Source organism: Salvelinus fontinalis, chromosome 2 (genome assembly GCF_029448725.1).
Source record: "Salvelinus fontinalis isolate EN_2023a chromosome 2, ASM2944872v1, whole genome shotgun sequence".
Lineage (NCBI taxonomy): Eukaryota > Metazoa > Chordata > Actinopteri > Salmoniformes > Salmonidae > Salvelinus > Salvelinus fontinalis.
Window position 1 is genome coordinate 41109238 of NC_074666.1, and position 23830 is coordinate 41133067.

The 23830-nt window shown below is 43.6% G+C and overlaps 1 protein-coding gene across 3 annotated transcripts in view; it reads right to left on the reverse strand.

The window, feature by feature from the left end:
* ddx10 (DEAD (Asp-Glu-Ala-Asp) box polypeptide 10) overlaps positions 1-23830 on the reverse strand; it is a 61606-nt gene that overhangs the window by 32786 nt on the left and 4990 nt on the right. For all 3 annotated transcript variants that reach the window (XM_055875362.1, XM_055875353.1, XM_055875371.1), the window contains exons 8-13: positions 23642-23804; positions 23120-23204; positions 20536-20637; positions 13446-13533; positions 11903-11991; positions 11193-11556 (exon numbers count right to left, since the gene is read on the reverse strand). In XM_055875362.1, the coding sequence (XP_055731337.1) occupies positions 11193-11556; positions 11903-11991; positions 13446-13533; positions 20536-20637; positions 23120-23204; positions 23642-23804 (891 nt within the window). The remainder of the gene's footprint in view (positions 1-11192; positions 11557-11902; positions 11992-13445; positions 13534-20535; positions 20638-23119; positions 23205-23641; positions 23805-23830) is intronic.

Consider the following 23830-nt stretch of genomic DNA (forward strand, 5'->3'; position numbering starts at 1 on the left):
GAATGACTCCGTGCGAACAAACGATGTTGTCGATGTAGTCAAAGCAGGAGGGTAAATCAACTTTCCTTGACACATCCCAAACAATGTGCTCCATATCCAGAGCGATAGAGAGCTCTTTGCCTAGGGTCTTAATCAAACAAGCCCTTGGAATATGACTTGACTAACCAGCACTAGACTGCTGAGCTGGCACTCAGAAGATAAATATTGCATGGCAGATTATTAAGAAACTATTTCTCACTTCAGAATGACCTAGGGCTACAAGGCGCTGCCTCAATGGCCGGCTTTTAGAATTTCTACCACACAATTTATGTAGACGTTCTCACTAAACCATATATTGATGTATTTGGGGTCCAATTGGAAAGGTGGTGCATTTTATGGTTCAATAAATGATGTTATTCCTCCCTTGGGGACATTGATCGCCATCTTCAATTAGGAATAACTGATGTGAGCTTTTCTTGGAGAGAAAAACGCGATTAAAAAACATGTGGCAGTTAAAATTTAAAAAACAGCCCATGAAATTGTTGGCTATTATGCTGGGATGCTTTGTCATACCGAAAGACATTAGATTTCTCCCAACCAAATTGAGAATAGTTAATTTTCTCAATAGAAATGGAATGAATGAATTAATAGAACGGACGTCCCAACTCAAGTCAATGACGCGATAATGGGTGGACTGGCAGCCATTTTGAGTGTACGCATGCCAGGAACTAAAAGCAGAAATTGTACCCTTTAATCAGTTGAGTCAACTCAACTGACATTACAAAAACAAATACATCCCATTGCACGAACCACATCAGTTAGCATCATTTGAATGAACATCCTACATTACCATGGCAATCCAGCATTAGTTGATAGAACATTCCAAATTAGCATGAAAATCATTTCATCACAATACCAGTCAGCCATTGCGAGTGTACCCATGAGTTTCCCAGTCAAATTGCCAGGGTTAGCACTTCCAAGCCAGCTCTATTAATTCTATTTCTATGACTCACACTATTCATCTATCGAAGGTTCTTTTTAGAGTCCTCTCAGAAAAAAAGGACTGCAAACCATTACGTTTCTATAGTTTGTTCTGCTGACAAACCCAGAGTCTGCAATCAGAAGGTAGTGCCATCAATTTCGAGAGCCCTATTCAAAAGACACATCAAGTGGTCTGAACAAAATTAACTTCTCTGCACAACAACGGACACTAGCAGACTACTGGAGCAATGCAATGTGTGGCAGAGGAAAAGATGTTTGGGGGGGGGGGGGGTTCATTCAATCAGCAAACTACTGAATTAGACTTCAACATGCAACCTGTTGCAAAATTCACTTCATAAACATAATGAGGTCAGCACAGCATTAGCAGAACAAGACAACAACCCCCCTGTACACCGTCCCACCTCCCTTGTCAAAAACGAAATCAGCAAATGTCACTCCCCCCTCCTCCCCCAGTTTCTATCTCCCCACTGAGAATCTAATTGGAAGGCGCCGGCGTTGGGATTCTCACCTCAGGACCTCATTTCCTAACCCTCCCAGTTTAATAAGCGTTTCCCACAGGAGGCAGGGTCTCGCCGCGATTCTGAATCAATTAAATATCATTGGGTGTGAAGTTATTGCACTGCATTTATGGGAAAATTATGGGCCCCGCCGAAAATAAATTATTGAGGAAAAAATAAACTATTTGAGGAGTAATCAAATACCAGCAGTTTGCACAAAGGCACATGGCTTTCTGTATGCATTTGAAAAGACTTAAGGAGATGGGGGGGGCCACAGAGTCAATACTTACCCCATCTATATTTCAGACATTTTTATCCCGATTTAAGAGCATGTCTTACCAATTTGCTTTGCTCTCCTCAACCTTTGGACTTCCCAGTGCATGTTGCTCTTATCTTAAATTTTAAAATGTTCTCAAGGTTAGGTAGCTGGCAGGTTGGCTTCTTGAATGGGAGCGACAATGGAAATTTGCGATATGTGAGCTTAGCAGCTAGAGCCGGCAAGCTGTTTTCGCAGCGAAGGAACTCGCTAATCTACAAAGGTCCTACGTTTCAAAGTTGAACAAAATCTTAGTTCCAAAAAAAATCATTAGCATGTTTGTACGTATTTAGCAATTTCGTTAGGCAAGGAAATCAAACAAACAAACTTCAACAATGATTCAGGTGAAACCACAAGACTCACAATGAAATGTGATGCTTAGACACACAGTATATCATAAGCAGAGGGTAAGTTAAATCTCGCAGAGGGGTGATTTATTGCTTGTTTCATCACTGGACAGTTGTGCGTTGAGGAGCATTCCTCTCCCTGTCAGCCGAGGCTGCCCATTCTGACATGAATGGCTGAGGGCAAATGAATCAACTAGAGTGTGAATCAGACGCTCATCAATCAATTAACCAAACAATCCTTCAATCAATAGGCCGATTCAAATACCACTGTCAACAGGGGGACTTAGCATTATGCAATGGATGGAGTCTCTATAGTCTGATCGTTTGAATTATTCCTTTTACCCATTAGTATACTGAAGTGTTGGTCCCATTTTTCATGATCTGACATAAAAGATCCCAAAAATGTTCCATGCGCACAAAAAGCTTATTTCTCTATTTTCGTTTATGCACAAATTTGTTTACATCCCTGTTAGTGAGCATTTCTCCTTAGCCAAAATAATACATCCACCTGACAGGTGTGGCATATAAAGAAGCTGATTAAAAACAGCATGATCATTACACACTTTACACACTACACTGGGGGCAATAAATGCTACTAAAATGTGGACAGCAATGTTCAATACTGCTGTTGCCAGAGAATTTAATGTTAGTTTCTCTACCATAAGCCACGTCCAACGCAATTCAGAAAATTTGGCAGTACATCCAACTGGCCTCACAACCACGCCAGCCCAGGACCTCCACATCCTGCTTCTTCGCCTGTGGGATCGTCTGGGGATGGGGGGGACTGAGGAGGATATCTGTCTTTATTAAAGCCCTTTCGTGGGGAAAAGTCATTCTGATTGGCTGGGTCTGGTTCCCAGTGGGTTGACATGGCTCCCAAGTGGATGGGCCTAAGACCTCCCAAGCTCACCCATGGCTGCGCCATCACTTAGGGAATAATGAGTATTTCAATTGACTGATTTCCATCTATGAACTGTAACTCAGTAAAATCTTTGAAATTGTTACGTTTATATTTTTGTTCAGTATAGATTTAAAAGTAACGGAGGGGAAGACAGCAATGAACTAACACAACTGAGGTGCAACCTAATCTAACTAACATTCTTCTGAATAGAAAAAAAGTTCCCTGAGGCCCAGTGTCAAACTATTTCATCACATTTGCCAAATTGACAGTAATAACTCCACAGCACTTACTCGGAAAACAAAACACAGCATGCACCAACCAGCCTTAAGGCATCTAAGGTTGATAGTCAAGGTACACCACAAACATATGTGGACACCCCCAAACATCTCATTCTAAAATCATGGGCATTAATATGGAGTTGGTCCCCCCTTTGCTACTATAACAGCCTCCACTCTTCTGGGAAGGCTTTCCACTAGATTTTGAAACATTGCTGCTGGGACTTGCTTCCATTCAGCCACGAACATTAGTGAGGTCGGGCACTGATGTTGGGCAATTAGGCCTGGTTTGCAGTCGGCATTCCAATTCATCCCAAAGGTGTTTGATGGGGTTGCGGTCAGGGCTCTGTACAGGCCAGTCAAGCTCTTCCACTTCAATCTCGACAAACCATTTATGTATGGACCTTGCTTTGTGCACAGGGGCATTGTCATGCTGAAACAGGAAAGGGCCTTCCCCAAACTGTTGGAAGCAGAGAATCGTCTAGAACATCATTATATGGTGTACAGTTAAGATTTCCCGTCACAGGAACTAAGGGGCCAGCCGGAACCATGAAAAACAGCCACAGACCATAATTCATCCACCAAACTTTACAGTTGGCACTATGCATTCGGGCAGGTAGCGCTCTCCTGGCATCCACCAAACCCAGATTCGTCAGTCGGACTGCCAGATGGTGAAGCGTGATTCATCACTCAAGAGAACGTATTTCCATTGCTCCAGAGTTCAATGGCTACAAGCTTTACACCACACCAGCCAATGCTTGGGATTGCGGATGGTGATCTTAGGCTTGTGTGCGGCTGCTGAGCCATGGAAACCCATTTCATGAAGATCCAGATGAACAGATCTGGTGCTGACATTGCTTCCAGAGGCAGTTTGGAACTTGGTAGTGAGTGTTGCAATCAATTTGACAAACTGACTTGTTGGAAAGGTGGCATCCTATGACGGTGCCACTTTGAAAGTCACTGAGCCCTTCAGTAAGGCCACTCTACTGCCAATGTTTGTCTCTGGAGATTGCATGGCTGTGTGCTCAAATGTAATACACCTGTCAACAATGATAGCGGCTGAAATAGGGGTGTCCACATACTTTTGTATATATAGTGTATATAAAACTTTGATAGTAGGAATAAATTAAGTTATAGTGTCTGAAAAAACACCAATAGGCTTTGAAAAAGAGATGACATTCTAGCATTTCCTATTATATCATAAGCTGTAAGCATACCATCTGTACGACAGGCCTTAACCTTAAGGGGATGTCCAACGGATTTGTTTTTTGTCATGAAACAGTTTCAACAGTCTCTTCAAAATGAGGGTGAGGGGGACGACAAGGATGCAATTAGGATAATGGAATTGCGGTGCATTGCGTTCCCAATGAATGGTGTCATTTGACACAGAGGACTGTCGAGAGGCTACTGTTCTCTCCTGAGATTGTTATTGCGGGCTGCTCTCACGATTGCTTCAATCAATCTCATCCTAACAAAGCTGCATTTTAAAGGACATCTCCTGGGAATGAGGGATGTGTTGTTATGAACGGCTAGCACCACCTCAAAGACAGAAGCTAAAGATTAACGATGGCATTAACGGGAAGCCTTATTAACGTTTAGTGATTCCCCCCAAAATTATTCATATTACGTTATCCGATGATAGAACGGACAAAAAAAACTAACACTGATTGACCCTAATGTTTTTAGTTAAAGGAGAATTTTGCTTTTTTGTTTTATTTATTTATTTTTTACAACATTTGAATTTTCTTTATGTAAATTGGGTGTTATAGAAGGGACTTAACATTTTTTTAGCCATTTCTCTTGTTTTTGAGAAACGTACCCTATTCAGCAATTCACTTCTTCACCCTCGTTGTGTAGAATGTGGGCTCTGAAAAAACATGAACAAAAGGCTCCAAAAACACCCAAATACGTCCTTTAAGAAATGAAAATCTCTCAGTATAGTGATGCAGGTCTTTAGATATTATACAAATTAAATTCTGTGTATATCCACAACGTTACAGTGCAGTCGGAAAGTATGCAGGCCCCTTCACTTTTTCCACTTTGTTACGTTACAGCTTTTATTCAAATACGGATTAAATAGTCCCCCCCCCCATCAATCTACACACAATACCCTTAAACAAAAAAAGCAAAAACAGATTCTTAGAAATGTTTGCACATTTACACACACACACTACCATTCAGACCCTTTACTCAGTAATTTGTTGAGGCACCTTTGGTGGCGATCACAGCCTCAAGTCTTCTTGGGTATGACGCTACAAGCTTGGCTCACCTGTATTTGGGGAGTTTCTCCCATTCTTCTCTGCAGATTCTCTCAAGATCTGTCATTTTGGATGGAGAGCGTCGCTGCACAGCCATCTCCAGAGAAGTTCGATCAGGTTCAAGTCCGGGCTCTGGCTGGGCCACTCAAGGACATTCAGACCCAAAGCCACTTCTTCGTTGTCTTGGCTGTATGCTTAGGGTCGTTGTCCTGTTGGAAGGTGAACCTTCGCTCCAGTCCCTGCCGCTGAAAAACACCATGCTTCACCGTAGGGATGGTGCCAGGTTTCCTCCAGACGTGACGCTTGGCATTCAGGCCAAAGAGTTCAATCTTGGCTTCATCAGACAAGAGAATCTTGTTTCTCATGGTCCGAGAGTCTTTTAGGTGCCTTTTTGCAAACTCCAAGTGGGCTGTCATGTGCCTTTTACTGAGGAGTGGCTTTCATCTGGCCACTCTACCATAAAGGCCTGATTGGTGGAGTGTTGTCTTCTGGAAGGTTCTCCTATCGCCACAGAGGAACTCTGGAGCTCTTTCAGAGTGACCATCAGGTTCTTGGTCACCTCCCTGACCAAGGTCCTTCTCCTCCAATTGCTCAGTTTGGCCAGCCAGCTCTAGGAAGAGTCTTGCTGGTGCCAAACTTATTCCATCCATTTAAGAATGATGGAGGCCACTTTGTTCTTGGGGACCTTCAATGCTGCAGAAATGGTTTTTGCCCTTCCCCAGATCTGTGCCTCCACAAAATCCTGTCTCACAGCTCTATGAACAATTCCTTCGACCTCATGGCTTGATTTTTGCTCTGACATGCATGCACTTATATAGACAGATGTGCCTTTCCATATCATGTCCAATCAATTGAATTTACCACAGCTGGACCCCAATCAGGTTGTAGAAACATCTCAAGGATGATCAATGGAAACAGGATACACCGTAGCTCAATTTCGAGTCTCATAGCAAACGGTCTGAATTCTTATGTAAATAAAGTATGTTTATTTTTTATTTTTAATACATTTGAAAAAAAAATCTAAAAACCTGTTTTCACTTTGTCATTATGGGGTATTGTTTGTAGATTGATGAAGATTATAAAAATAAATCATTTTAGAATAAGCCTGTAACGTAACAAAATGTGGAAAAATGTGAAGGGGTCTGAATACTTTCCGAATGTACTGTATATTCCATTTTGTTGCAACTAGAGCAATACCTCTCCGTCCATTTTAGCAGCAGGCTACACGGAGAATGGAACAGCTGTATAGAGGAAACGGGTTGAGTTGCACAAAATGGAATACATTTCGGAATGACAATTTCATGTGCACAGCATCTAAGACCTGCATCACTATACTGAGAACGTTTCTGTTCCTAAAGGACTTATTTGGGTGTTGTTGGAGCATGTGTTCGTGTTTTTTCAGAACCGCCATAATGCACAAAGAAGGTCGAGGAAGTGAATTGCTGGTTGGGGTAAGTCTCTCAAAAACAAGTGAAAGTGAAATCACAAAAAGAAAAGTGTCTGGACCATCTATAACATGCCATTTACATGTAAAAGAGAGATTTAGTTGTAAAAAAGCAAACTTCCCCTTTAAGGCATAAATTAGAAGCATATGAATATGCTCTATACCTTGTGCCAGAAGATCGCAGACATTCGAGTCATTTACATTATTGATCTTTTAAAAGATGCACTATGCAGGAAACACTCCATTTCCTGGTTGCTAAAATTCTAATTGTTCTCCTAATTTTAGTTTCTGTGACAAAACAAGCAACTATAGTGTAGAGAATCATTGTACCATGTAAACCGCTGTGAAATATCTTATCCAAACCAAAAATATAGTATTTTCAGCTGTTTGAAGCTGTAGAACAAAACCGAAAGTAAAAGACGCAAAAACAAAACTTAAGACCTGGGAGCATAGAAATAGCACATATAGAACATATCTACCGCTTCTTAGACTTGCTTTTAATGGTAAATGACAGATATGAAACATTTCCATGTCAATTTGGTCAGGTCGCCCAAAAAGCGTCATATTGCAGCTTTAAAACGTGTCAAGTGACAACGTCAATTCAACCAATAATTATTGAAACACCTCTACTTGAAGGAGCTTCCCAACCCCTCTAGGACAGGATCAGTCCAGAAGACAGTAGTGAGGGGGCTTTCTGTTTCACCAGGTAGAATGACAATCTCAGTGGTAACAGAGCGGAACAGACCCTGCCAGCCCGGATTGAAAAGCTGGGGTGAGGTCACCCGGATCTCTATAGAGAAGGCGATAAAAGCATTCCCAGCCATAGAGTCCAGACAGCGATCGTGACAGTGGCACAACTTAATTACTGTCACATGCTGGGGGTAAAGTATATGGTCTTTCTCAGAGTTTGTGTTAACTCTGAAATTTTCCCAGTCTCTTCGATATTCATTAACTCCTATGTGGAACGTTAACTTATTCAGGTCAAGAAATCCCTATATTATAAACCATTCATTTCATATAAAATGGCCCAAAAATACATTTGACTGTTAATGATCTAACGTAATTGTGGCCATTTCAGTCAATAGACAGTGTACAAAACATTAACACCTGCCCGCTCCATGATACAGACTGACCAGGTGAATGATATAAGCCCTTATTGATGTCACTTGTTAAATCCACTTCAAGCCCTGTAGATGAAGGGGAGGAGAAGGTTTAAAGAAGGATTTTTAAGCCTAGAGACAATTGAGACATGGATTGTGTGTGTGCCATTCAGATGGTGAATGTGCAAGACAAAAGATTTAAGTGTCTTTGAACAGGGTTTGGTAGTAGGTGCCAGGCGTACCAGTTGTGTCAAGAACTGCAAGCCGGGGCCTCCCGGGTGGCGCAGTGGTCTAATGCATTGCATCGCTGTGCTAGCTGTGCCCCAGAGACACTCCCGGTCGCGGCCGGCGGTCCATGGGGCGACGCACAATTGGCCTAGCGTTGTCCGCGTTCGGGAGGGTTTGGCCGCTAGGGATATCCTTGTCTCATCGCGACTCCTGTGGCGGGCCGGGCACAGTGCGCACTGACCAGGTCGCTAGGTGCACAGTGTTTCCTCCGACACATTGGTGCGGCTGGCTTCCGGGTTGGATGCGCGCTGTGTTAAGAAGCAGTGCGGCTTGGTTGGGTTGTGTTTCGGAGGACGCACGGCTTCCGACCTTCGTCTCTCCCGAGTCCGTACGGGAGTTGTAGCGATGAGACAAGATAGTAACTACTAACAATTGGATATCACGAAATTGGGGAGAAAAAGGGTGGTAAAATTTAAAAAAAGAAAGAACTGCAAGCCTGCTGGGTTTTTCCACGCTCAACAGTTTCCCGTGTGTATCAAGAATGGTCCACCACCCAAAGGACATCCAGTCAACTTGACACAACGGTGGGAAGCATTGGAGTCAACACGGGCCAGCATCCCTGTAGAACACGTTCAACACCTTGTAGAGTCTATCCTCTGACAAACGGAGGCTGTTCTGAGGGCAAAGAGGGGGGCTGCAACTCAATATCAGGAAGGTGTTCATAATGTTTTGAAGGGCAAAAAAAAAAAGGATTCTCACCCCATTTAAAGACAGTGAATCATGTCGGACTAGATAGAAAGCCAGCACTCCGCAGCCTCACACACTCCAGCTGAAGGCACAGTAGATGTGACCCCGGCCACCTACAGCATATTCTTAGCCCACTGCAGAGGAGTCAATGAAATAGCTAGCCTGAGCTGGCTAAACTCACCCTGACCTCTGTTCAAACACTTCTTCTCCAAACCGTTTCTACCCTACAGCGGTCTTTTCTACGGGAAAACTAGGATGTTTTATTTTCTACTTCACATGGGAGCTAGCCCAATTTGTTTGCCCCAAGGTGCACAGCAACTAAATATAAGCAAGAAAAAGCTTGGAAGGACCTATTTCGAATCAGTTGACACCAATTCCAGAGAAAGGAGCAGAAAGTTTACACTGAGTCACACTAGTAGTGTGCACTTGTGTAGGGGTTTAAGAGTTGTAGCTGCCTACTCCTCACTTAACAATAAAGACGAGTGCAACAGACAGCTTTGTCTCTGCCATTGAATTGGATTAGAAGCTCATCACCCAAACCAGCGTTATTACTGTGATGAGGTTACCACTTCAGCATCTACATCCCCTGTTAAGGAACGTACGCGTAGGTGGGAACTGGGCGCCAACAGTGATTTAGAGGTCCTCTCTCCAGCAGAGAGGAACCATCTGCCCCAAATTAAATCTGACATCAATGAGTATCATCCACTGCCAGGTATGAGTGGAGTGATTGAGGCGCCTGGAACATGTTGTTCCCAACTTTTATAGAAACAAACAAAGTGTACTCTACAGTAACACAGAGCAAAGCCAGGCTAAAGCGCAGGATTATATTTACACTTTTTATAGTCTTCTTTTGCTCATCTTTATCAAGGGTGCCAGTAATTCCGGTCATGACTGTATATGAGACAAAGGCATTGCAAGTTGGCAACTCAGTAGAAAACAGATGGTTGGAGATGGAACTGAACCGCTTGTCCAACTGGAGACTACAAATGCATGTAAACAAAGTGCACCTAGGCTATGCATGTATATAGCCATCTGGGTTTCCACAAATTGGCACTTTTGGCAGTTTCCAGAACCATTTTCCTACCTGAAATTGGCCGTGACTGTAAACAGATGCTTGTTGTGCTTGACTGTAGAGACGAATATGTCTCTGTTGGCAGTGTGGCTCCTGACTGAGCTCCGACAGCTTTGATTTTGGTTGCTCACTTATTTGGGCATGCTAATTCTACCTTTTGCATTGTTCACACACACAGACGCTGCTGCTTTTCCAAAATTAGGCAGAAAAGCTCACACAGCACACATCAAAGTCGAACAAAAGCCCAAATGGCTTGTTTAACAACTATGGAAGGTTTATATATACTATGGAGAACAACATGGAGTAATTGTATGAAGCAAAAAATATTAAAGGCACAGTGCAGTCAAAAACATGATTTTCATGAGATCGAAGTGTGGATATATACAGTCTAAGTCGTAATACTGTGAAATTGCGAAAATGATAATGCACTTTTAGTGCAAGTGCTGTTTGAAAAGACCATCTGAAATTTCACCGTTTTGGTGGGATGGAGTTTTTGCCTGACATCACCAGGCAGTAAATGAGTTAATAGATCAATAAGAAAGAGTTCCAAACCTCTGCCAATAAGAGCTAGTTTTCAGTTTCCCCCTCCCTACTCAGACTACTCCAAGCCAGTCCTAGCAACCGTCTTGCTTGAGAAGTTGCTCTTTGCTAAGAAGCTATATTTGTTTCTCTTTGACCATTTTAACTGAAAACAAATCGCAGCAATCTGTTAGCCAGAAATTATTTAATATTGAGATAACTGCTGCATTGGAAGTTTAAATAAGTAAATGCAACTTGAGTAATGTGTTAAGTGTACACCAGTGTTTCCTAACCATGGTCCTGGAAATCCAAAGGGATTCATATTTGTTTTTTTTGCCCGAGCACTACACACCTGATTCCACTAATCAAAAGGTTTGATGAGTTGATTAGTGGAATCAGGTGTGTAGAGCCATGGCAAAAACATGCACCCCTTTAGGTCCCCAGGTCCAGAATTAGGAGACACTGGTGTCCACAGAACTGGCACCACAACAGGCAGGAGCACCTCACCTCATCATCCTGGTCAACTTCCTCCAGGCTGAAGACATCTTTTCTCTTCACTGTGAGCAGCTCCAAGTCCCTCATATCTTCATCCTCCTCGGTTTCATCTGCCCCGAAGATGAGACCCTTAGGACCGGGCTGTAACTTTTCCACGTCCTCCTCCTCATCATCATCTTCCTCATCTGAGCTTTGGGATTCTTGAGCTTCGGACTTGCGCCCGTCTCCTCTGAGCTGAGCCTTGAAGCTCTTTAGTTCCTTCTCCTCCTCATACTGGGCCACATCTCCCGGCCCGCCGCTCTGCCCAGGGTCTGCTCCCTGCTTCTGGACTTTGTTGAGAAAACGCACCCTTGGAGCAACAGCGAGGCCCAGAGAACTAGCAAAAGTACCAAAAGGGAAGAATGACATCAAGTTGGACATTATCTGAAATGTTTGGTTCATCATGGTCCAAAAAGGCTAAAATAGCTAGCAACGGCTAAAGCTAAGCTATTCTATGCTTGAATGAGGGGATGACACAGCTTCTTCTAATGATGCCCCACACCATATTCTCTGTTAAGGCCTTGTGTCCAAGTCCCCTCACTTGCACAACAAACAGGCATAGTGGCCTGGTTGACATTCTTTCAGGATCGGGAAGCCCTAAACAATTAGAGCAGATCTAAGGAAAACACTCTACCGCTAGAGACAGATTAGTGGTCAAAATGGCCTGTTTCCCTCTTACTCACGCTGCATACTCCTGGAGCTTGAGCTGGAACACATCAAAGACGTCTTTGTTTTTCATGAGGTAGACGGAGCGCAGGTAGGAGACAAAACACTGCACAGAGAAAGAGAGTGGGGGGGTGGAAAGGTGAGCGATATCGACAACTGCCATCTCCTCGAACAGCCAGCCGATGGAGGCGATGAATCACATGGGATGGTGCAAGATGGTGATAAGGGACCCTCTTCGAGTGGGCTCTCTCAGGAGAAATGTGTTGCCGGTCTCAAATTATTTGTTCTTTTTTCTCTCCTGTTTTTAGTGCTACATTGATATTGATTACAGCATTGCTGGGTTTGGAGCTGGCAAGAAACTAAAATCGCGGTACTTGTGCACATACATTACAAACTTGAAATTATGATTAAACAATCTGTTGACGCATGAAATGGCAAAAAAATCCTGTTATGAGTACAAAAGTGGGTATAACAATTGCACTGTCTAGGCAACGAGGGTGTTAATGACAGAGCTAAAAACACACTGTAGGTTCATACCATATGCAATTTCCCTTTTCAATCACATTTTAGTTACTTTGTCAGAAGTGTAAATAATGCAGTATGTAAATGCAGTCCATTACAGGTTGGGCCTGTTGTCCAAAAATCTACTGGCCGAACAAAATTTCTACTGGCCCGGACATGGTGTCGTTTTTAAATGCATTGGGGTCATCCAGAGCCTATAGGTTGGCATGCGCCCTCTCTATATTCAGCTATTAAGCTACATTTGATTACTATGATATGTATTAAAAAACTAATAATTTAGAAATGAAAGTCTTTATTCTTTAGAATAGCATTTTATTAATTGCATTCATTTTTTGTTTGTAAAGTATGTCATTTTAAGAAGGAAAAACTATCCAAATCAGACGCTGCGCCCCTTTAAGACAATTGTGTTCCAAAAGAGATTTTGACCTGGCTACAGTAGGCTAGCCAAGACAAACGCCAGATGTCTTTTTGTAGCTTTCTTTGTGCAGACTATCAACAGTAGCCAGCATATTCACTATTGAAGGTTTACTTCTGTAAATCGCTTTCCCTAGCTCAAAACACAATCAGCTCAGCGAGTGAGTAGATTGATGGCCGCTTCTTTTTGCTCCTGACAGCTCGCGCGTGTGCTATGTGAAGGCATGAACTCATGTACTGCTCGAGTAGCTGTGACTCGTGGGAGCGTGGTGGTGCTTAAATGAAAGGCCAATCAGAGCCAGAGCCTGGACTTTTCCATGCGTAGTCTTCAAAATGGTAGACTAAAACAGAGGAGGCAAACGTTGAACTGGAATGCAAAAACGCACACAGAAGTTGACAAGATCCACTGGCACGACATGTTTTTACTGCCCCCGGGCCAGTGGGCCATCGTTAATGTCGGACCCCGCATTATCATCCCGGTGACAACTCTAGATTTTATGGGTGTAAGCACTATGGGTGAAAATAACTCATGTCCTGGAAAGCTAATGGCTTGACCCCTGATCCATCCCAATCCTGTAATGGTCTCGCCCCCCCCTGCCTTTACCCCCCTTCCAGGACACTGACCCTCTGTGCTCGCTCCTTCTGTTCCTTCTCCTGGGCCAGGAAAGCCTCCAGCTTCTGCTGCACACTCGTCAGCTTCTCTGGGTTCACCCTGGCAACAAGAAAATACTTTGTGAATCCACAAATCACATTTTTTAAATCTATTCAAAAAAGGTCACAGATGCATGAACACACTCATGGGGAAAATACTTTTTTAAACCCCCCCCCCCACACAGGTTATTAGAGTGGTCCGTAGCAAAACTTGCCATTCATATCAAAGGTCATATATATATACGCACATGTGATGAGCCTGAAAACAGTTGATCTATCATCATCATTATCATATTGGACAAGAGATCATTTCAGCCCCAAAAAACAGTCAAAGCTATTTAGGACACGGCATGTCATATCATATTGGATCTAGCACTATTTCCTTCGTTGAAAAAGCTAGCCCGGCTAAGTCCATTTGTAGCACTGTAATGGATGGACTTCTCTGTCAAGGTCTAGTGGCCCTCTGTGCCCGGCTTTGCGTGAGAGAATGGGCACATCTAAAATGTCAATTTTCCTCTCCATTGCCCACCTCAGTGTCACAGAGGCCACAGGAGACTGAAGGGGAATAGTATAGTGGGAATGACATGGAAATGAGCAACCGCCCACCCTAACTGTTCAATGACAACATTAACAACCAGTCAGGCTGAAAGAAGGATGTTCTTTGTTTTGAGGTAAAAACCAGGGCTGCATTCCAATTCCCTACCCCTTAGCTCAAAGTGTGTACTTGCTCACTACACTTGTTCCCTCACCTAATAGATTTAGAAGCCATTGGTTGGGTGTTAGCATAAACCAGAGTAAGTTCCCACCATATTTATTAGACCAGTCCATCAATGAGGGGGAGTGAATGAGTGCCAACTTTGGGGGAAATTAAATCAACCCTTCTAGAGCATATTAGCTGTCAGGTCTTTCGGAAGTCGGGGAGAGTTCATCAAAAAAGACACTCATAGGTTAATTGGGGAGCACTCACTATTGTCCATCTTTCAGAGTACGGCTGCACAATGCACTTCCCTCTCCAGAATGCACTCTCTCCAGCCAATTTGTGCACATTCATTGTTTCATAACGTCATTGTGTAAATTGTTTGCGTTTGATTGTTACTGTCTATCAATTCCCTATTACATATATCACCAGTAGCACATTTACTGTTAATTCCTAATCTACAAATGTTTGTTTGGTTACGGTAATGTCTGTTACTGCGTTCAATATAATATTATTCCAGTCTTTTACCGTTCTCATTGTCGGGGGGACAGTGTCATGGTACTTATTATGGCATTATTAAAGATATTGATATAGGTTTGACTACAGTGTCAACAATGGAGTAGTCAACTGCTGTTTTCTGTGTAGCTAAGACCAAGTTTAACACCTGCTTAATTCTTTAGTCATACCTGTATGTCATGGGCACCTGACTTGGTATAAAAGTGTGTGGTGCACACACTGTTGGAGGGGGGGGGGTCTGGAGATCCAGATCCTCTGACTAGAATACTAATCTACCGCCTTCCCTCAAAGTCCCACCCACAGTGATTGATTGACATGTCTGAAATCCTACCAACGCTTCGAAACAAACATCCTGCCCCCTCCACAGTGATTGATTGACAGGTCAAACTGTTAAAGGGATAGTTCACCCAAATTACAAAATGACGCTGTTTCCTTACCTAATTGTCCTCAACAGTTGAGACAATTAAATACATCATCTGAAGAAACAAACATAGAATTTAAATGACTGAAAATGCATGAATTCAAAGGTCATGACTTGACTCAATACCACAACTCATTACCAATCTGGGAGGTAAAGTCGGTAAAGTCCTCAATAATTTAGCTTTGTATTTTGGATGGCATCAAGGCATAATAATGTACTAGAGGCCACCAAAATAGAGCTTGTTCGTCAACAAACAAAATTCTCAAACCCCTAAGGCCGGAACTCCCTGGCTGGCTACTTTTTCTATTTGGCTGGTGGAAAACACTGCTATAGGGCTAGGTTAAGGGTAACCTACGGAAGGCTTGGTTTATAATAATATGAAACAGAAACCAAGCAATTTTTACAGGAAAATAAGTTCTAAATACAAGGTTTACCAGCATCCTCTCATCTCTCGTTTCATAATGAGCATACGGACACGTAGCCTAAACTGACATTTTTTTCACACACATCCAAAATAGAAGATGGCTAAAATAATATAGGCCTAACTAGGGTTGACCCCCCCCATTTAGTTGACTAAATGTTTGGTCGATAGGCTGTTGGTTTGTCATAAATGGCTACTGCTTTGGACCTAACACTGGTTGTGAGAGTATTTCTTAGGCCTACAGTAATGTGTGAAGATAATGTGTCTTGGGTATACATTTTAAATGTTGAGTCAAGAAGAAGGGGAGTGATGCTTAGATGCATAAGGCATGCGTTTCAGGAATGCGTTCTCTCCTGCCAATTGGTGCACATTCATTGTTTCATAACTTAATTGTGTGAATTGTTTGCCATGTGATTGTTAGTGTGTATTAATTCCTCAGTAGTAAATGTATCATTAATTCCCATCATTTCTCATCTACAATGTTTCTTTGGTTATGCCTTTTTATGTTAATGCTTTACATTTATTATTATTACAGTCATTTACCGTTCTCATTGTCAGAGTGGACACGTTGTTTGCAGAGCTCACAACCTGTGTTACACTTGTGAGAAAAGTTCTTGATTCTCATGGTGAGAGAGATCTTTAGGTTCCCTTTGGCAGGTGACCAAAAGTTCACTCTGACAGAGCTTCAGCGTTACGCTGTAGGGATGGGAGAACCTTCCAGACGGACAACCATCTCTGCAGCATGCCAGACAGGAGCCACTCCTCAGTAAAAGGCATGGCGGACCCGCTTGGAGTTTGCCAAAAGGAAATTAAAGGACTCCAAAACCATGAGAAACAAGATTCTGATGAAACCGAGATTGAACTCGAGTGGCCCAGCCAGAGCCTGGACTTGAACCTGATCAAAACATCTCCGGAAACCTGAAAATAGCTGTGCAGTGAAGCTCCCTATCCAACCCAACAGAGCTTGAGAGGATCTGCAGAGAAGTATGGGAGAAACCCCCCAAATACAGCTGTGCCAAGCTTGTAGCGTCATACCCAAGAAGACAAGGCTGTAATCACTGCCAAAAGTATGTCAATAAAGTACTGAGTAAAGGGTCTGAATACTTTCCGAATGCACTCTGCTTCATCTCTCTGTAATTCACGCATTTCCACCAATTTGAGGCTGAATATATCGTATGGGAGAATCAGAGCGATCGAATCAGCACCCTTCTGTCTCAGTATGCATATAACGTATCTGATGCTGTATGGTCAGAAAGAGTATGACATTGTTGCCATCCATAGCATTGAATACAAGGGAAGCCAGCAAGCATTTAGTCCGGCTTGATAATTTAAAGAAAATAATAATAGCCAATCAGCTTTGCGCTAAACTGAGTGAGCTCAGCTGTGAAAGGTCCTGGCTCACCAACAACAAAAAAGTCAAGGGAAGCCAGTTTGGATTTGGCTTCAGACCAATTACATCACAAGCCAAACATCATTATTGACAGAAAAAAAACTTGAATTGTTGCATCTCATTATGTTGTTGTTCTCCAGTGGCTAGAATCATCCCTTTCATAAATTAGCCATGGATGGAGATAGGGATTTGGACTTGAGGTTTTACTTAATTTTCGGTACCGGCCAATGATTATAACAGCAATTCTAATCCAAATATAAATTCATACATTGTGCCCATGGCCTGAGAGGATGGAAGTTCAATATGTAGCTAGATGTAGTATGCTAATGTTAACTAGCTGGCCTGGTGTATTGTTGCCCCTGAAAGGAAGTTAAGCTAGCAATAAAGTATTTTAGACATAGACTAGGACAACAAAAACTAAAAGCGTATACTGTATGACAGTCAGAAACCATTTGGGCTTCCGAGAGGCGCAGCAGTCTAAGGCACCATGGTTCAATTCCAGGCTGTATCACAACTGGCCGTGATCGTGAGTCCCATAGGGCAGCGCACAATAGGCCCAGCGTCGTTTGGGTTAGGGTTTGGCCGGGGTAGGCCGTCTTTGTAAATAAGAATTTGTTCTTGACTTAATTTTTTTTATTTCAACTTTATTTAACCAGGTAGGCCAGTTGAGAACAAGTTCTCATTTACAACTGCGACCTGGCCAAGAAAAAGCAAAGCAGTTCGACACATACAACAACACAGTTACACATGGAATAAACAAACGTACAGTCAATAATACAGTAGAAAAAGTCTATATACAGTCTGTGCAAATGAGGTAAGGGAGGTAAGGCAATAAAATAGGCCATGGTGGCAAGGTAATAACGATATAGCAATTAAACACTGGAGAGATTGATGTCCAGAAGACGAATGTGCAAGTAGAGATACTGTGGTGCAAAGGAGCAAAATAAATAAATACAGTATGGGGATGAGGTAGTTGGACGGGCTATTTACAGATGGGCTATGTACAGGTGCAATGAGCTGCTCTGACAGCTCACAACTGACTTGCCTTGTTTCATAATGAGCATATAGACACGTAGCCTAAACTGACATAAAAGGTTGAATAAAACATTTATAAAAACAGGGGAGGATGGCACTGGCGTTTCTCTACAAGTAGGGTGAGTCAACATGGTTTTTTCTACTACAGAAATCAGTACCATGGACAGCCACATCAGATTTAGCTTATGTTGATTGGACTAAAAAGTTTTTGGCATCTTTTAGTTGTCACTGTATTAGACTAAGCATAGATGTTTAGATGATGTTGAAATGGTGCTGGAATAGTGGAAGCAGATCCTGTTTTCTATGTGACCTGCAGTAACTCTCCGTGGTTCTAAATCAATAGTTGTTTAGTTGTCAAAAGAAAGTCTGAAACATTACCTTGCTTGACTATGCTGTAGGTCTTGTAACTGTTTGTTACACGCAATATGCTTTGTGGACTGCCACGGACAGATGTTGCTCTGCGGTTTTGTGATGAAACAAAGGTGTGGTTGAATATATTATTTTCTCGGCCTTAGCATATATATATCTCACAGTGTCAAAGCATATGAACTAACAGGTTATACAGCAAACAACTAAATTATCACAATACGTTTTTTCCCCCTGGACTGGCTTCCCCAGTGATTTTACCCACATACCACTACTGGTCCAGAGCTCACTGGAGCTGGAAACTCAGTGTTTTAAGTTCGTTGCAGACAGGCCAAGTAGAGAGACGAATGTGATTGAAAGAACATGAACAAACCTCCATGCGAAGCCATGTGGTTTATAGGATATTTTCTACCTGCAGAGTTTGTATTTGTTGGCTTTATGTATGCTATTTTTTTACCTAGTTGGCAATAGAACAAAAAAATACATTATAAAAATTTTAATAAAATCCTTGATCTCTGGCTCCCCCGCGTGTCATTTGTGTCTCTTAATTTCATCAAACAGTGCGCTTAAAGCAGCAGACAAGCTCAGTGCATATAGTTGATTGATTTTATTACAACACAGGGTGTTGATTTGTTTATGTTTATTAATACAAGGATTCCCTGCACAAAAATCTACCCTCATGTTCCATGAGCATACGGGCACTGTGCGTCGTGGCCGTATAGCTTGCAACACATCCATCCCATGACCAGTGCTACCACTGAGACCTGCTTTCGTCGGTCTTTAATCTTCCGATATGTGCTGTGAGAAATTGTCACCTTTGCGCTTGTTTTCGAGGGGGGCACTTCAAATATTGCCGCCCCCCCTATATATCTCAATGTGTGAGTAATATTATTGTATTGGGCATGAAAACTGCGTCATAAAAATTCATTTTTTGTTCAAATTATTTCTGTGCAAGTGTGAAAAAGAGTAATGACTGTGTGTATGTACTGTATACACAAATTTGAGCATGTGGAAGAGAGAGAGTGGCACAAGTGCGTGTGTGTATGTGCTGTGGGGGCATCATGCTGGGTCTGCTGCTTATCAGCATTTAGCCAGAGGGGCTTAGGCCTGGTGTCCTCTGTGATGGCAGAGCCAGTCTCTCTCCCTCTCTCACACCATACACACAGTTGGCCTATTTACTGCATCGCTCACAGCCCCTCAGCTCCCCCCAAATCCACTCAGCCTCTCCCCGTCTCAAACACAACTCCAACAAACAGCCCCTCAGCTCCCCCCAAATCCACTCAGCCTCTCCCCGTCTCAAACACAACTCCAACAAACAGCCCCTCAGCTCCCCCCAAATCCACTCAACCTCTCCCCGTCTCAAACACAACTCCAACAAACAGCCCCTCAGCTTCCCGCAAATCAACTCAGCCTCTCCCCGTCTCACACACAACTCCAACAAACAGGACATCAGCTCCCCCCAAATCCACTCAGCCTCTCCCCGTCTCAAACACAACTCCAACAAACAGGACATCAGCTCCCCCCAAATCCACTCAGCCTCTCCCCATCTCACACACAACTCCAACAAACAGCCCCTCAGCTCCCCCCAAATCCACTCAGCCTCTCCCCGTCTCACACACAACTCCAACAAACAGGACATCAGGTCCCCCCAAATCCACTCAGCCTCTCCCCGTCTCACACACAACTCCAACAAACAGGACAACAGGTCCCTCACTATTAGAACATACTGTGACAACAAGTAACTGATGGTCTCAGGCACACACAGCGGACAGGACAAGGGGACAGGTTCAACACCTATATAGCACGCATCTACAACATATTAGAACTACCAGACACAACATGAGGTTGTTTCAGAATCAGAAATTTGAGGAAAGTCAGCTGGCTCACTTGTTGACCATGCCTGCTTTGTGAACCCCCCCCCCCCCATCTGTCCAATGCAGCTGGTAAGGTGAAATATTATTTTGAAGCATATGGTATAATGTAAAACATTCTCACAGGGCCTCTTTGCTTGTTTATTTGTTTTGGGGGGGGTGAGAGATGGAGATGAAAGAGCAGGTGGGAAGATGGAGACAAGGGAATAAAGCTCTAAAACAGTAAGAGACAAAACAAACTACAGACCACCACCTGTTCTGTATTAATTCCTCACATACAGAACATCTCCATAGCCAACAGCCTTCCCAGTCCCTGTGAAATACAAGAGGTTGTAGGTGAACTCACTGAATTCTGTTGATGGGGACTTTCTTCTCCTGGAGCTGGGATAGCATGTCCTTCTCTTCTGAGGGCAGCAGGACAAGCAGAGCCTCTCCTCCCTCCTTATACCTGTTCGGGGAAAAAACTATTGCATTCTTATTTGGGCTGGCACAGTTATTGTGTAACCGTGTAAGCGACAATGTAAGCGTACATTAACAAGGAACTAAATCATCGTCTTAATACATTAATTTTAGGAGAAGGGGAATTCAACTTCACATTCAAGTAGATATAGATTACCCAATAGCAGCTTTTCATATTTAGATGAAGTGGGTAAAGTTGGTACTCATTTTACGAGCAGAGTGGCACGGTTGGGATGAGAAGGTTAATTTCCAGAAATTCCAAGCGGTCAGCACCATTTTTTTGACAGGTGTGTTGATAATTATGACAATAACCGTGTCCATTTGCATGACAATTAATCGTTACCCCAAATTCCATAATCGTCACATCCCTAATTGTTATTCTATTGTATGTCCTAAATGTATGAATACGTGGGAGTGGGTGTAATAATGTAAAATAATGACACTGCTCAACCTCAAATGCGTACATAACTTGTGCAATCAATCTGCAAAATTTGCACCGTTAATAGTACGCTTCTTACGCTCATGAACGACTCCTTTGTATGGTTTCGTGACCAAGCTAGAGGCATAGGGAGAGACAGATGGGGTGCAAGAGGAAGAGAGAGAGGTGGTGGAGAGCTACGTTCCTCCTCACACCAAGAGGGGCTGTGAAATACATGCAGAGTCAGACAGAGAGATATTGTCTCAATTACCTCAACTAAGGTACCCCCTTTATATAGCCTCGCTGGTTATTTTACTGCTGCTGTTTAATTCATTTGTTACTTTTATTTTCAATTTCTCAAGAGAGAGAGCGCGCAAGCAGGCGAGAGAGAGCGCGCAAGCACACAAGCGAGAGAGAGCGCGCAAGCACACAAGCGAGAGAGAGCGCGCAAGCACACAAGCGAGAGAGAGCGCGCAAGCACACAAGCGAGAGAGAGCGCGCAAGCACACAAGCGAGAGAGAGCGCGCAAGCAGGCGAGAGAGAGAGAGCGCGCAAGCAGGCGAGAGAGAGAGAGCGCGCAAGCACACAAGCGAGAGAGCGCGCAAGCAGGCGAGAGAGAGAGAGCACGCAAGCAGGCGAGAGAGAGAGAGCGCGCAAGCAGGCGAGAGAGAGAGAGCGCGCAAGCACACAAGCGAGAGAGAGCGCGCAAGCAGGCGAGAGCGAGAGAGCGCGCAAGCAGGCGAGAGCGAGAGAGAGCGACAAACAGAAACAGAGCTGTGGAGGCTGATGCTACACTACAGCCCTGGTTGGTAGAGTGCACGTGATGAGCACTTGGCCTTCCTTCAAACTCACTGACTCCCAAAATGGAACAACACCAGGCAGCTAGGGGACATCTCACTCCAACAGCAGCAGGATCCTGAAAGCCTACAAACATATACAACTGGCTGATTGCAATAAGCCTAGAAAGGATTACCCTTCAGTCCTGTCACGCCACACAAAAGAACCGACACGCAAGAGGGTTGTCAAGGGGTGCGGCAACACAAAAGCAAAAAAAAAAAAAAGAGAGAAGAGCTGCACAGAGGTTTTAGCAGCTCACTAATCACCGTGGCAGCGCAGCGGCTCGAAGCACATCCTGTCTGCTTAAGATGCACATTGCTGCTGTCGGAAAGTGTGCTGCACAGAGCTCCGTAGAAGCAAAGCACACTTATGTCCGTTGTTTTCCTGTCTCAGACACACACTCCCTCTCATTTTCACACTGCTGCAATTACCGGGTGTTACCGGTGAGAGATCACACACAGCCCCATGAGTCAGCACTGCAGTTGGGCAAACATGGCCAAAGCTGAGAGATATTCCCCTCACTACTCTACTGCTCCCAAGTGTTATCCAAAGGAAGTTCAGTGTACACAACACTTCAGTTCCAAAAAATACTGTACCAACCTGAGCACGTTCAGAATCAACATAGCTGGATGCAAGTTCTCTGCTCAAGCTATTTTTTCTCTCCATCAGCATTGCAATGGTACCAACTCACCATTGTACTAGCAGAGAACAATACCACACAGCATCATATGTCACCACAGTAGGTAGCTCTGGATTTTGGAACACATTTGAAAGCCAGTCTGATAAAACGTGTGTCTATAATGACTGTGTGAGGCTGTAGGCTTCAGGGAGAGGTAGTATGAGAGGTGGAACATACAACAACACTGCCATCTAGTGAGTAGGTCAACCAACTGTTGAGAGGAGAGATTGTTAGATGATGCGATAGGATAATGGCTTGACTATGAAGGAAACTTCAACTGTTGCACACTGTACAATAGCTCTAATGGTGGCTTGTTGTGGGCACATTTGTGTAAATGGCAGTGTCCCTGTAAGATTCAGTAGTACTACACGGTGATAACTTCACTCTAGTACTACTGTTGGAGAAACAAAGTATTTCCAGGAGGTATGTATAGACTCACTCTGCGTATACAATGAAAACATGCCCTTAAAGGAGACGATGCATACACACAGTCAATGTCTTTCCTTTTACTCTAGGTCCAGTTAAGGGGGTTATTACCTGGCGGTTCGTCCCACTCTGTGGATGTATGTGTTGGCGTCCTCTGGACAGTCAAACTGCAACACCCAGTTCACGGCAGGGAAGTCTACAAAGTGGGAGGAGAAAACGGAATGATTATTGTTCACCACAAGCAACAACCTTTTGGCTCTAGTGTCAGAGCAGTACATATTTATCTCATTTTAGGGTTTCTGTTTGATCCAGCCAGTCTGTAGAGTAGCATCTCTGTCCCTATTGACTAGAGAGATCCAGACAGTCTGTAGAGTAGCATCTCTGTCCCTATTGACTAGAGAGATCCAGACAGTCTGTAGAGTAGCATCTCTGTCCCTATTGACTAGAGAGATCCAGACAGTCTGTAGAGTAGCATCTCTGTCCCTGTTGACTAGAGAGATCCAGCCAGTCTGTAGAGTAGCATCTGTCCCTATTGACTAGAGAGATCCAGCCAGTCTGTGGAGTAGCATCTCTGTCCCTACTGACTAGAGAGATCCAGACAGTCTGTAGAGTAGGCTGCTGATGTGTTAGTACCTAGGCCTCTGGCTGCAATGTCTGTGGCAAAGAGCACAGCGTTCTTCTTCTTGATGAAGTCATTGTAGACCTCCACCCTCTTCATCTGCTGTTGCTTCCCATGCAGGGCCAGGATGGGCATGCCCGGACGCAGCCGACAGAACACCCGGAACAGGTATTGCACCTACGGAGGGAGAGAGCGGCGTCATG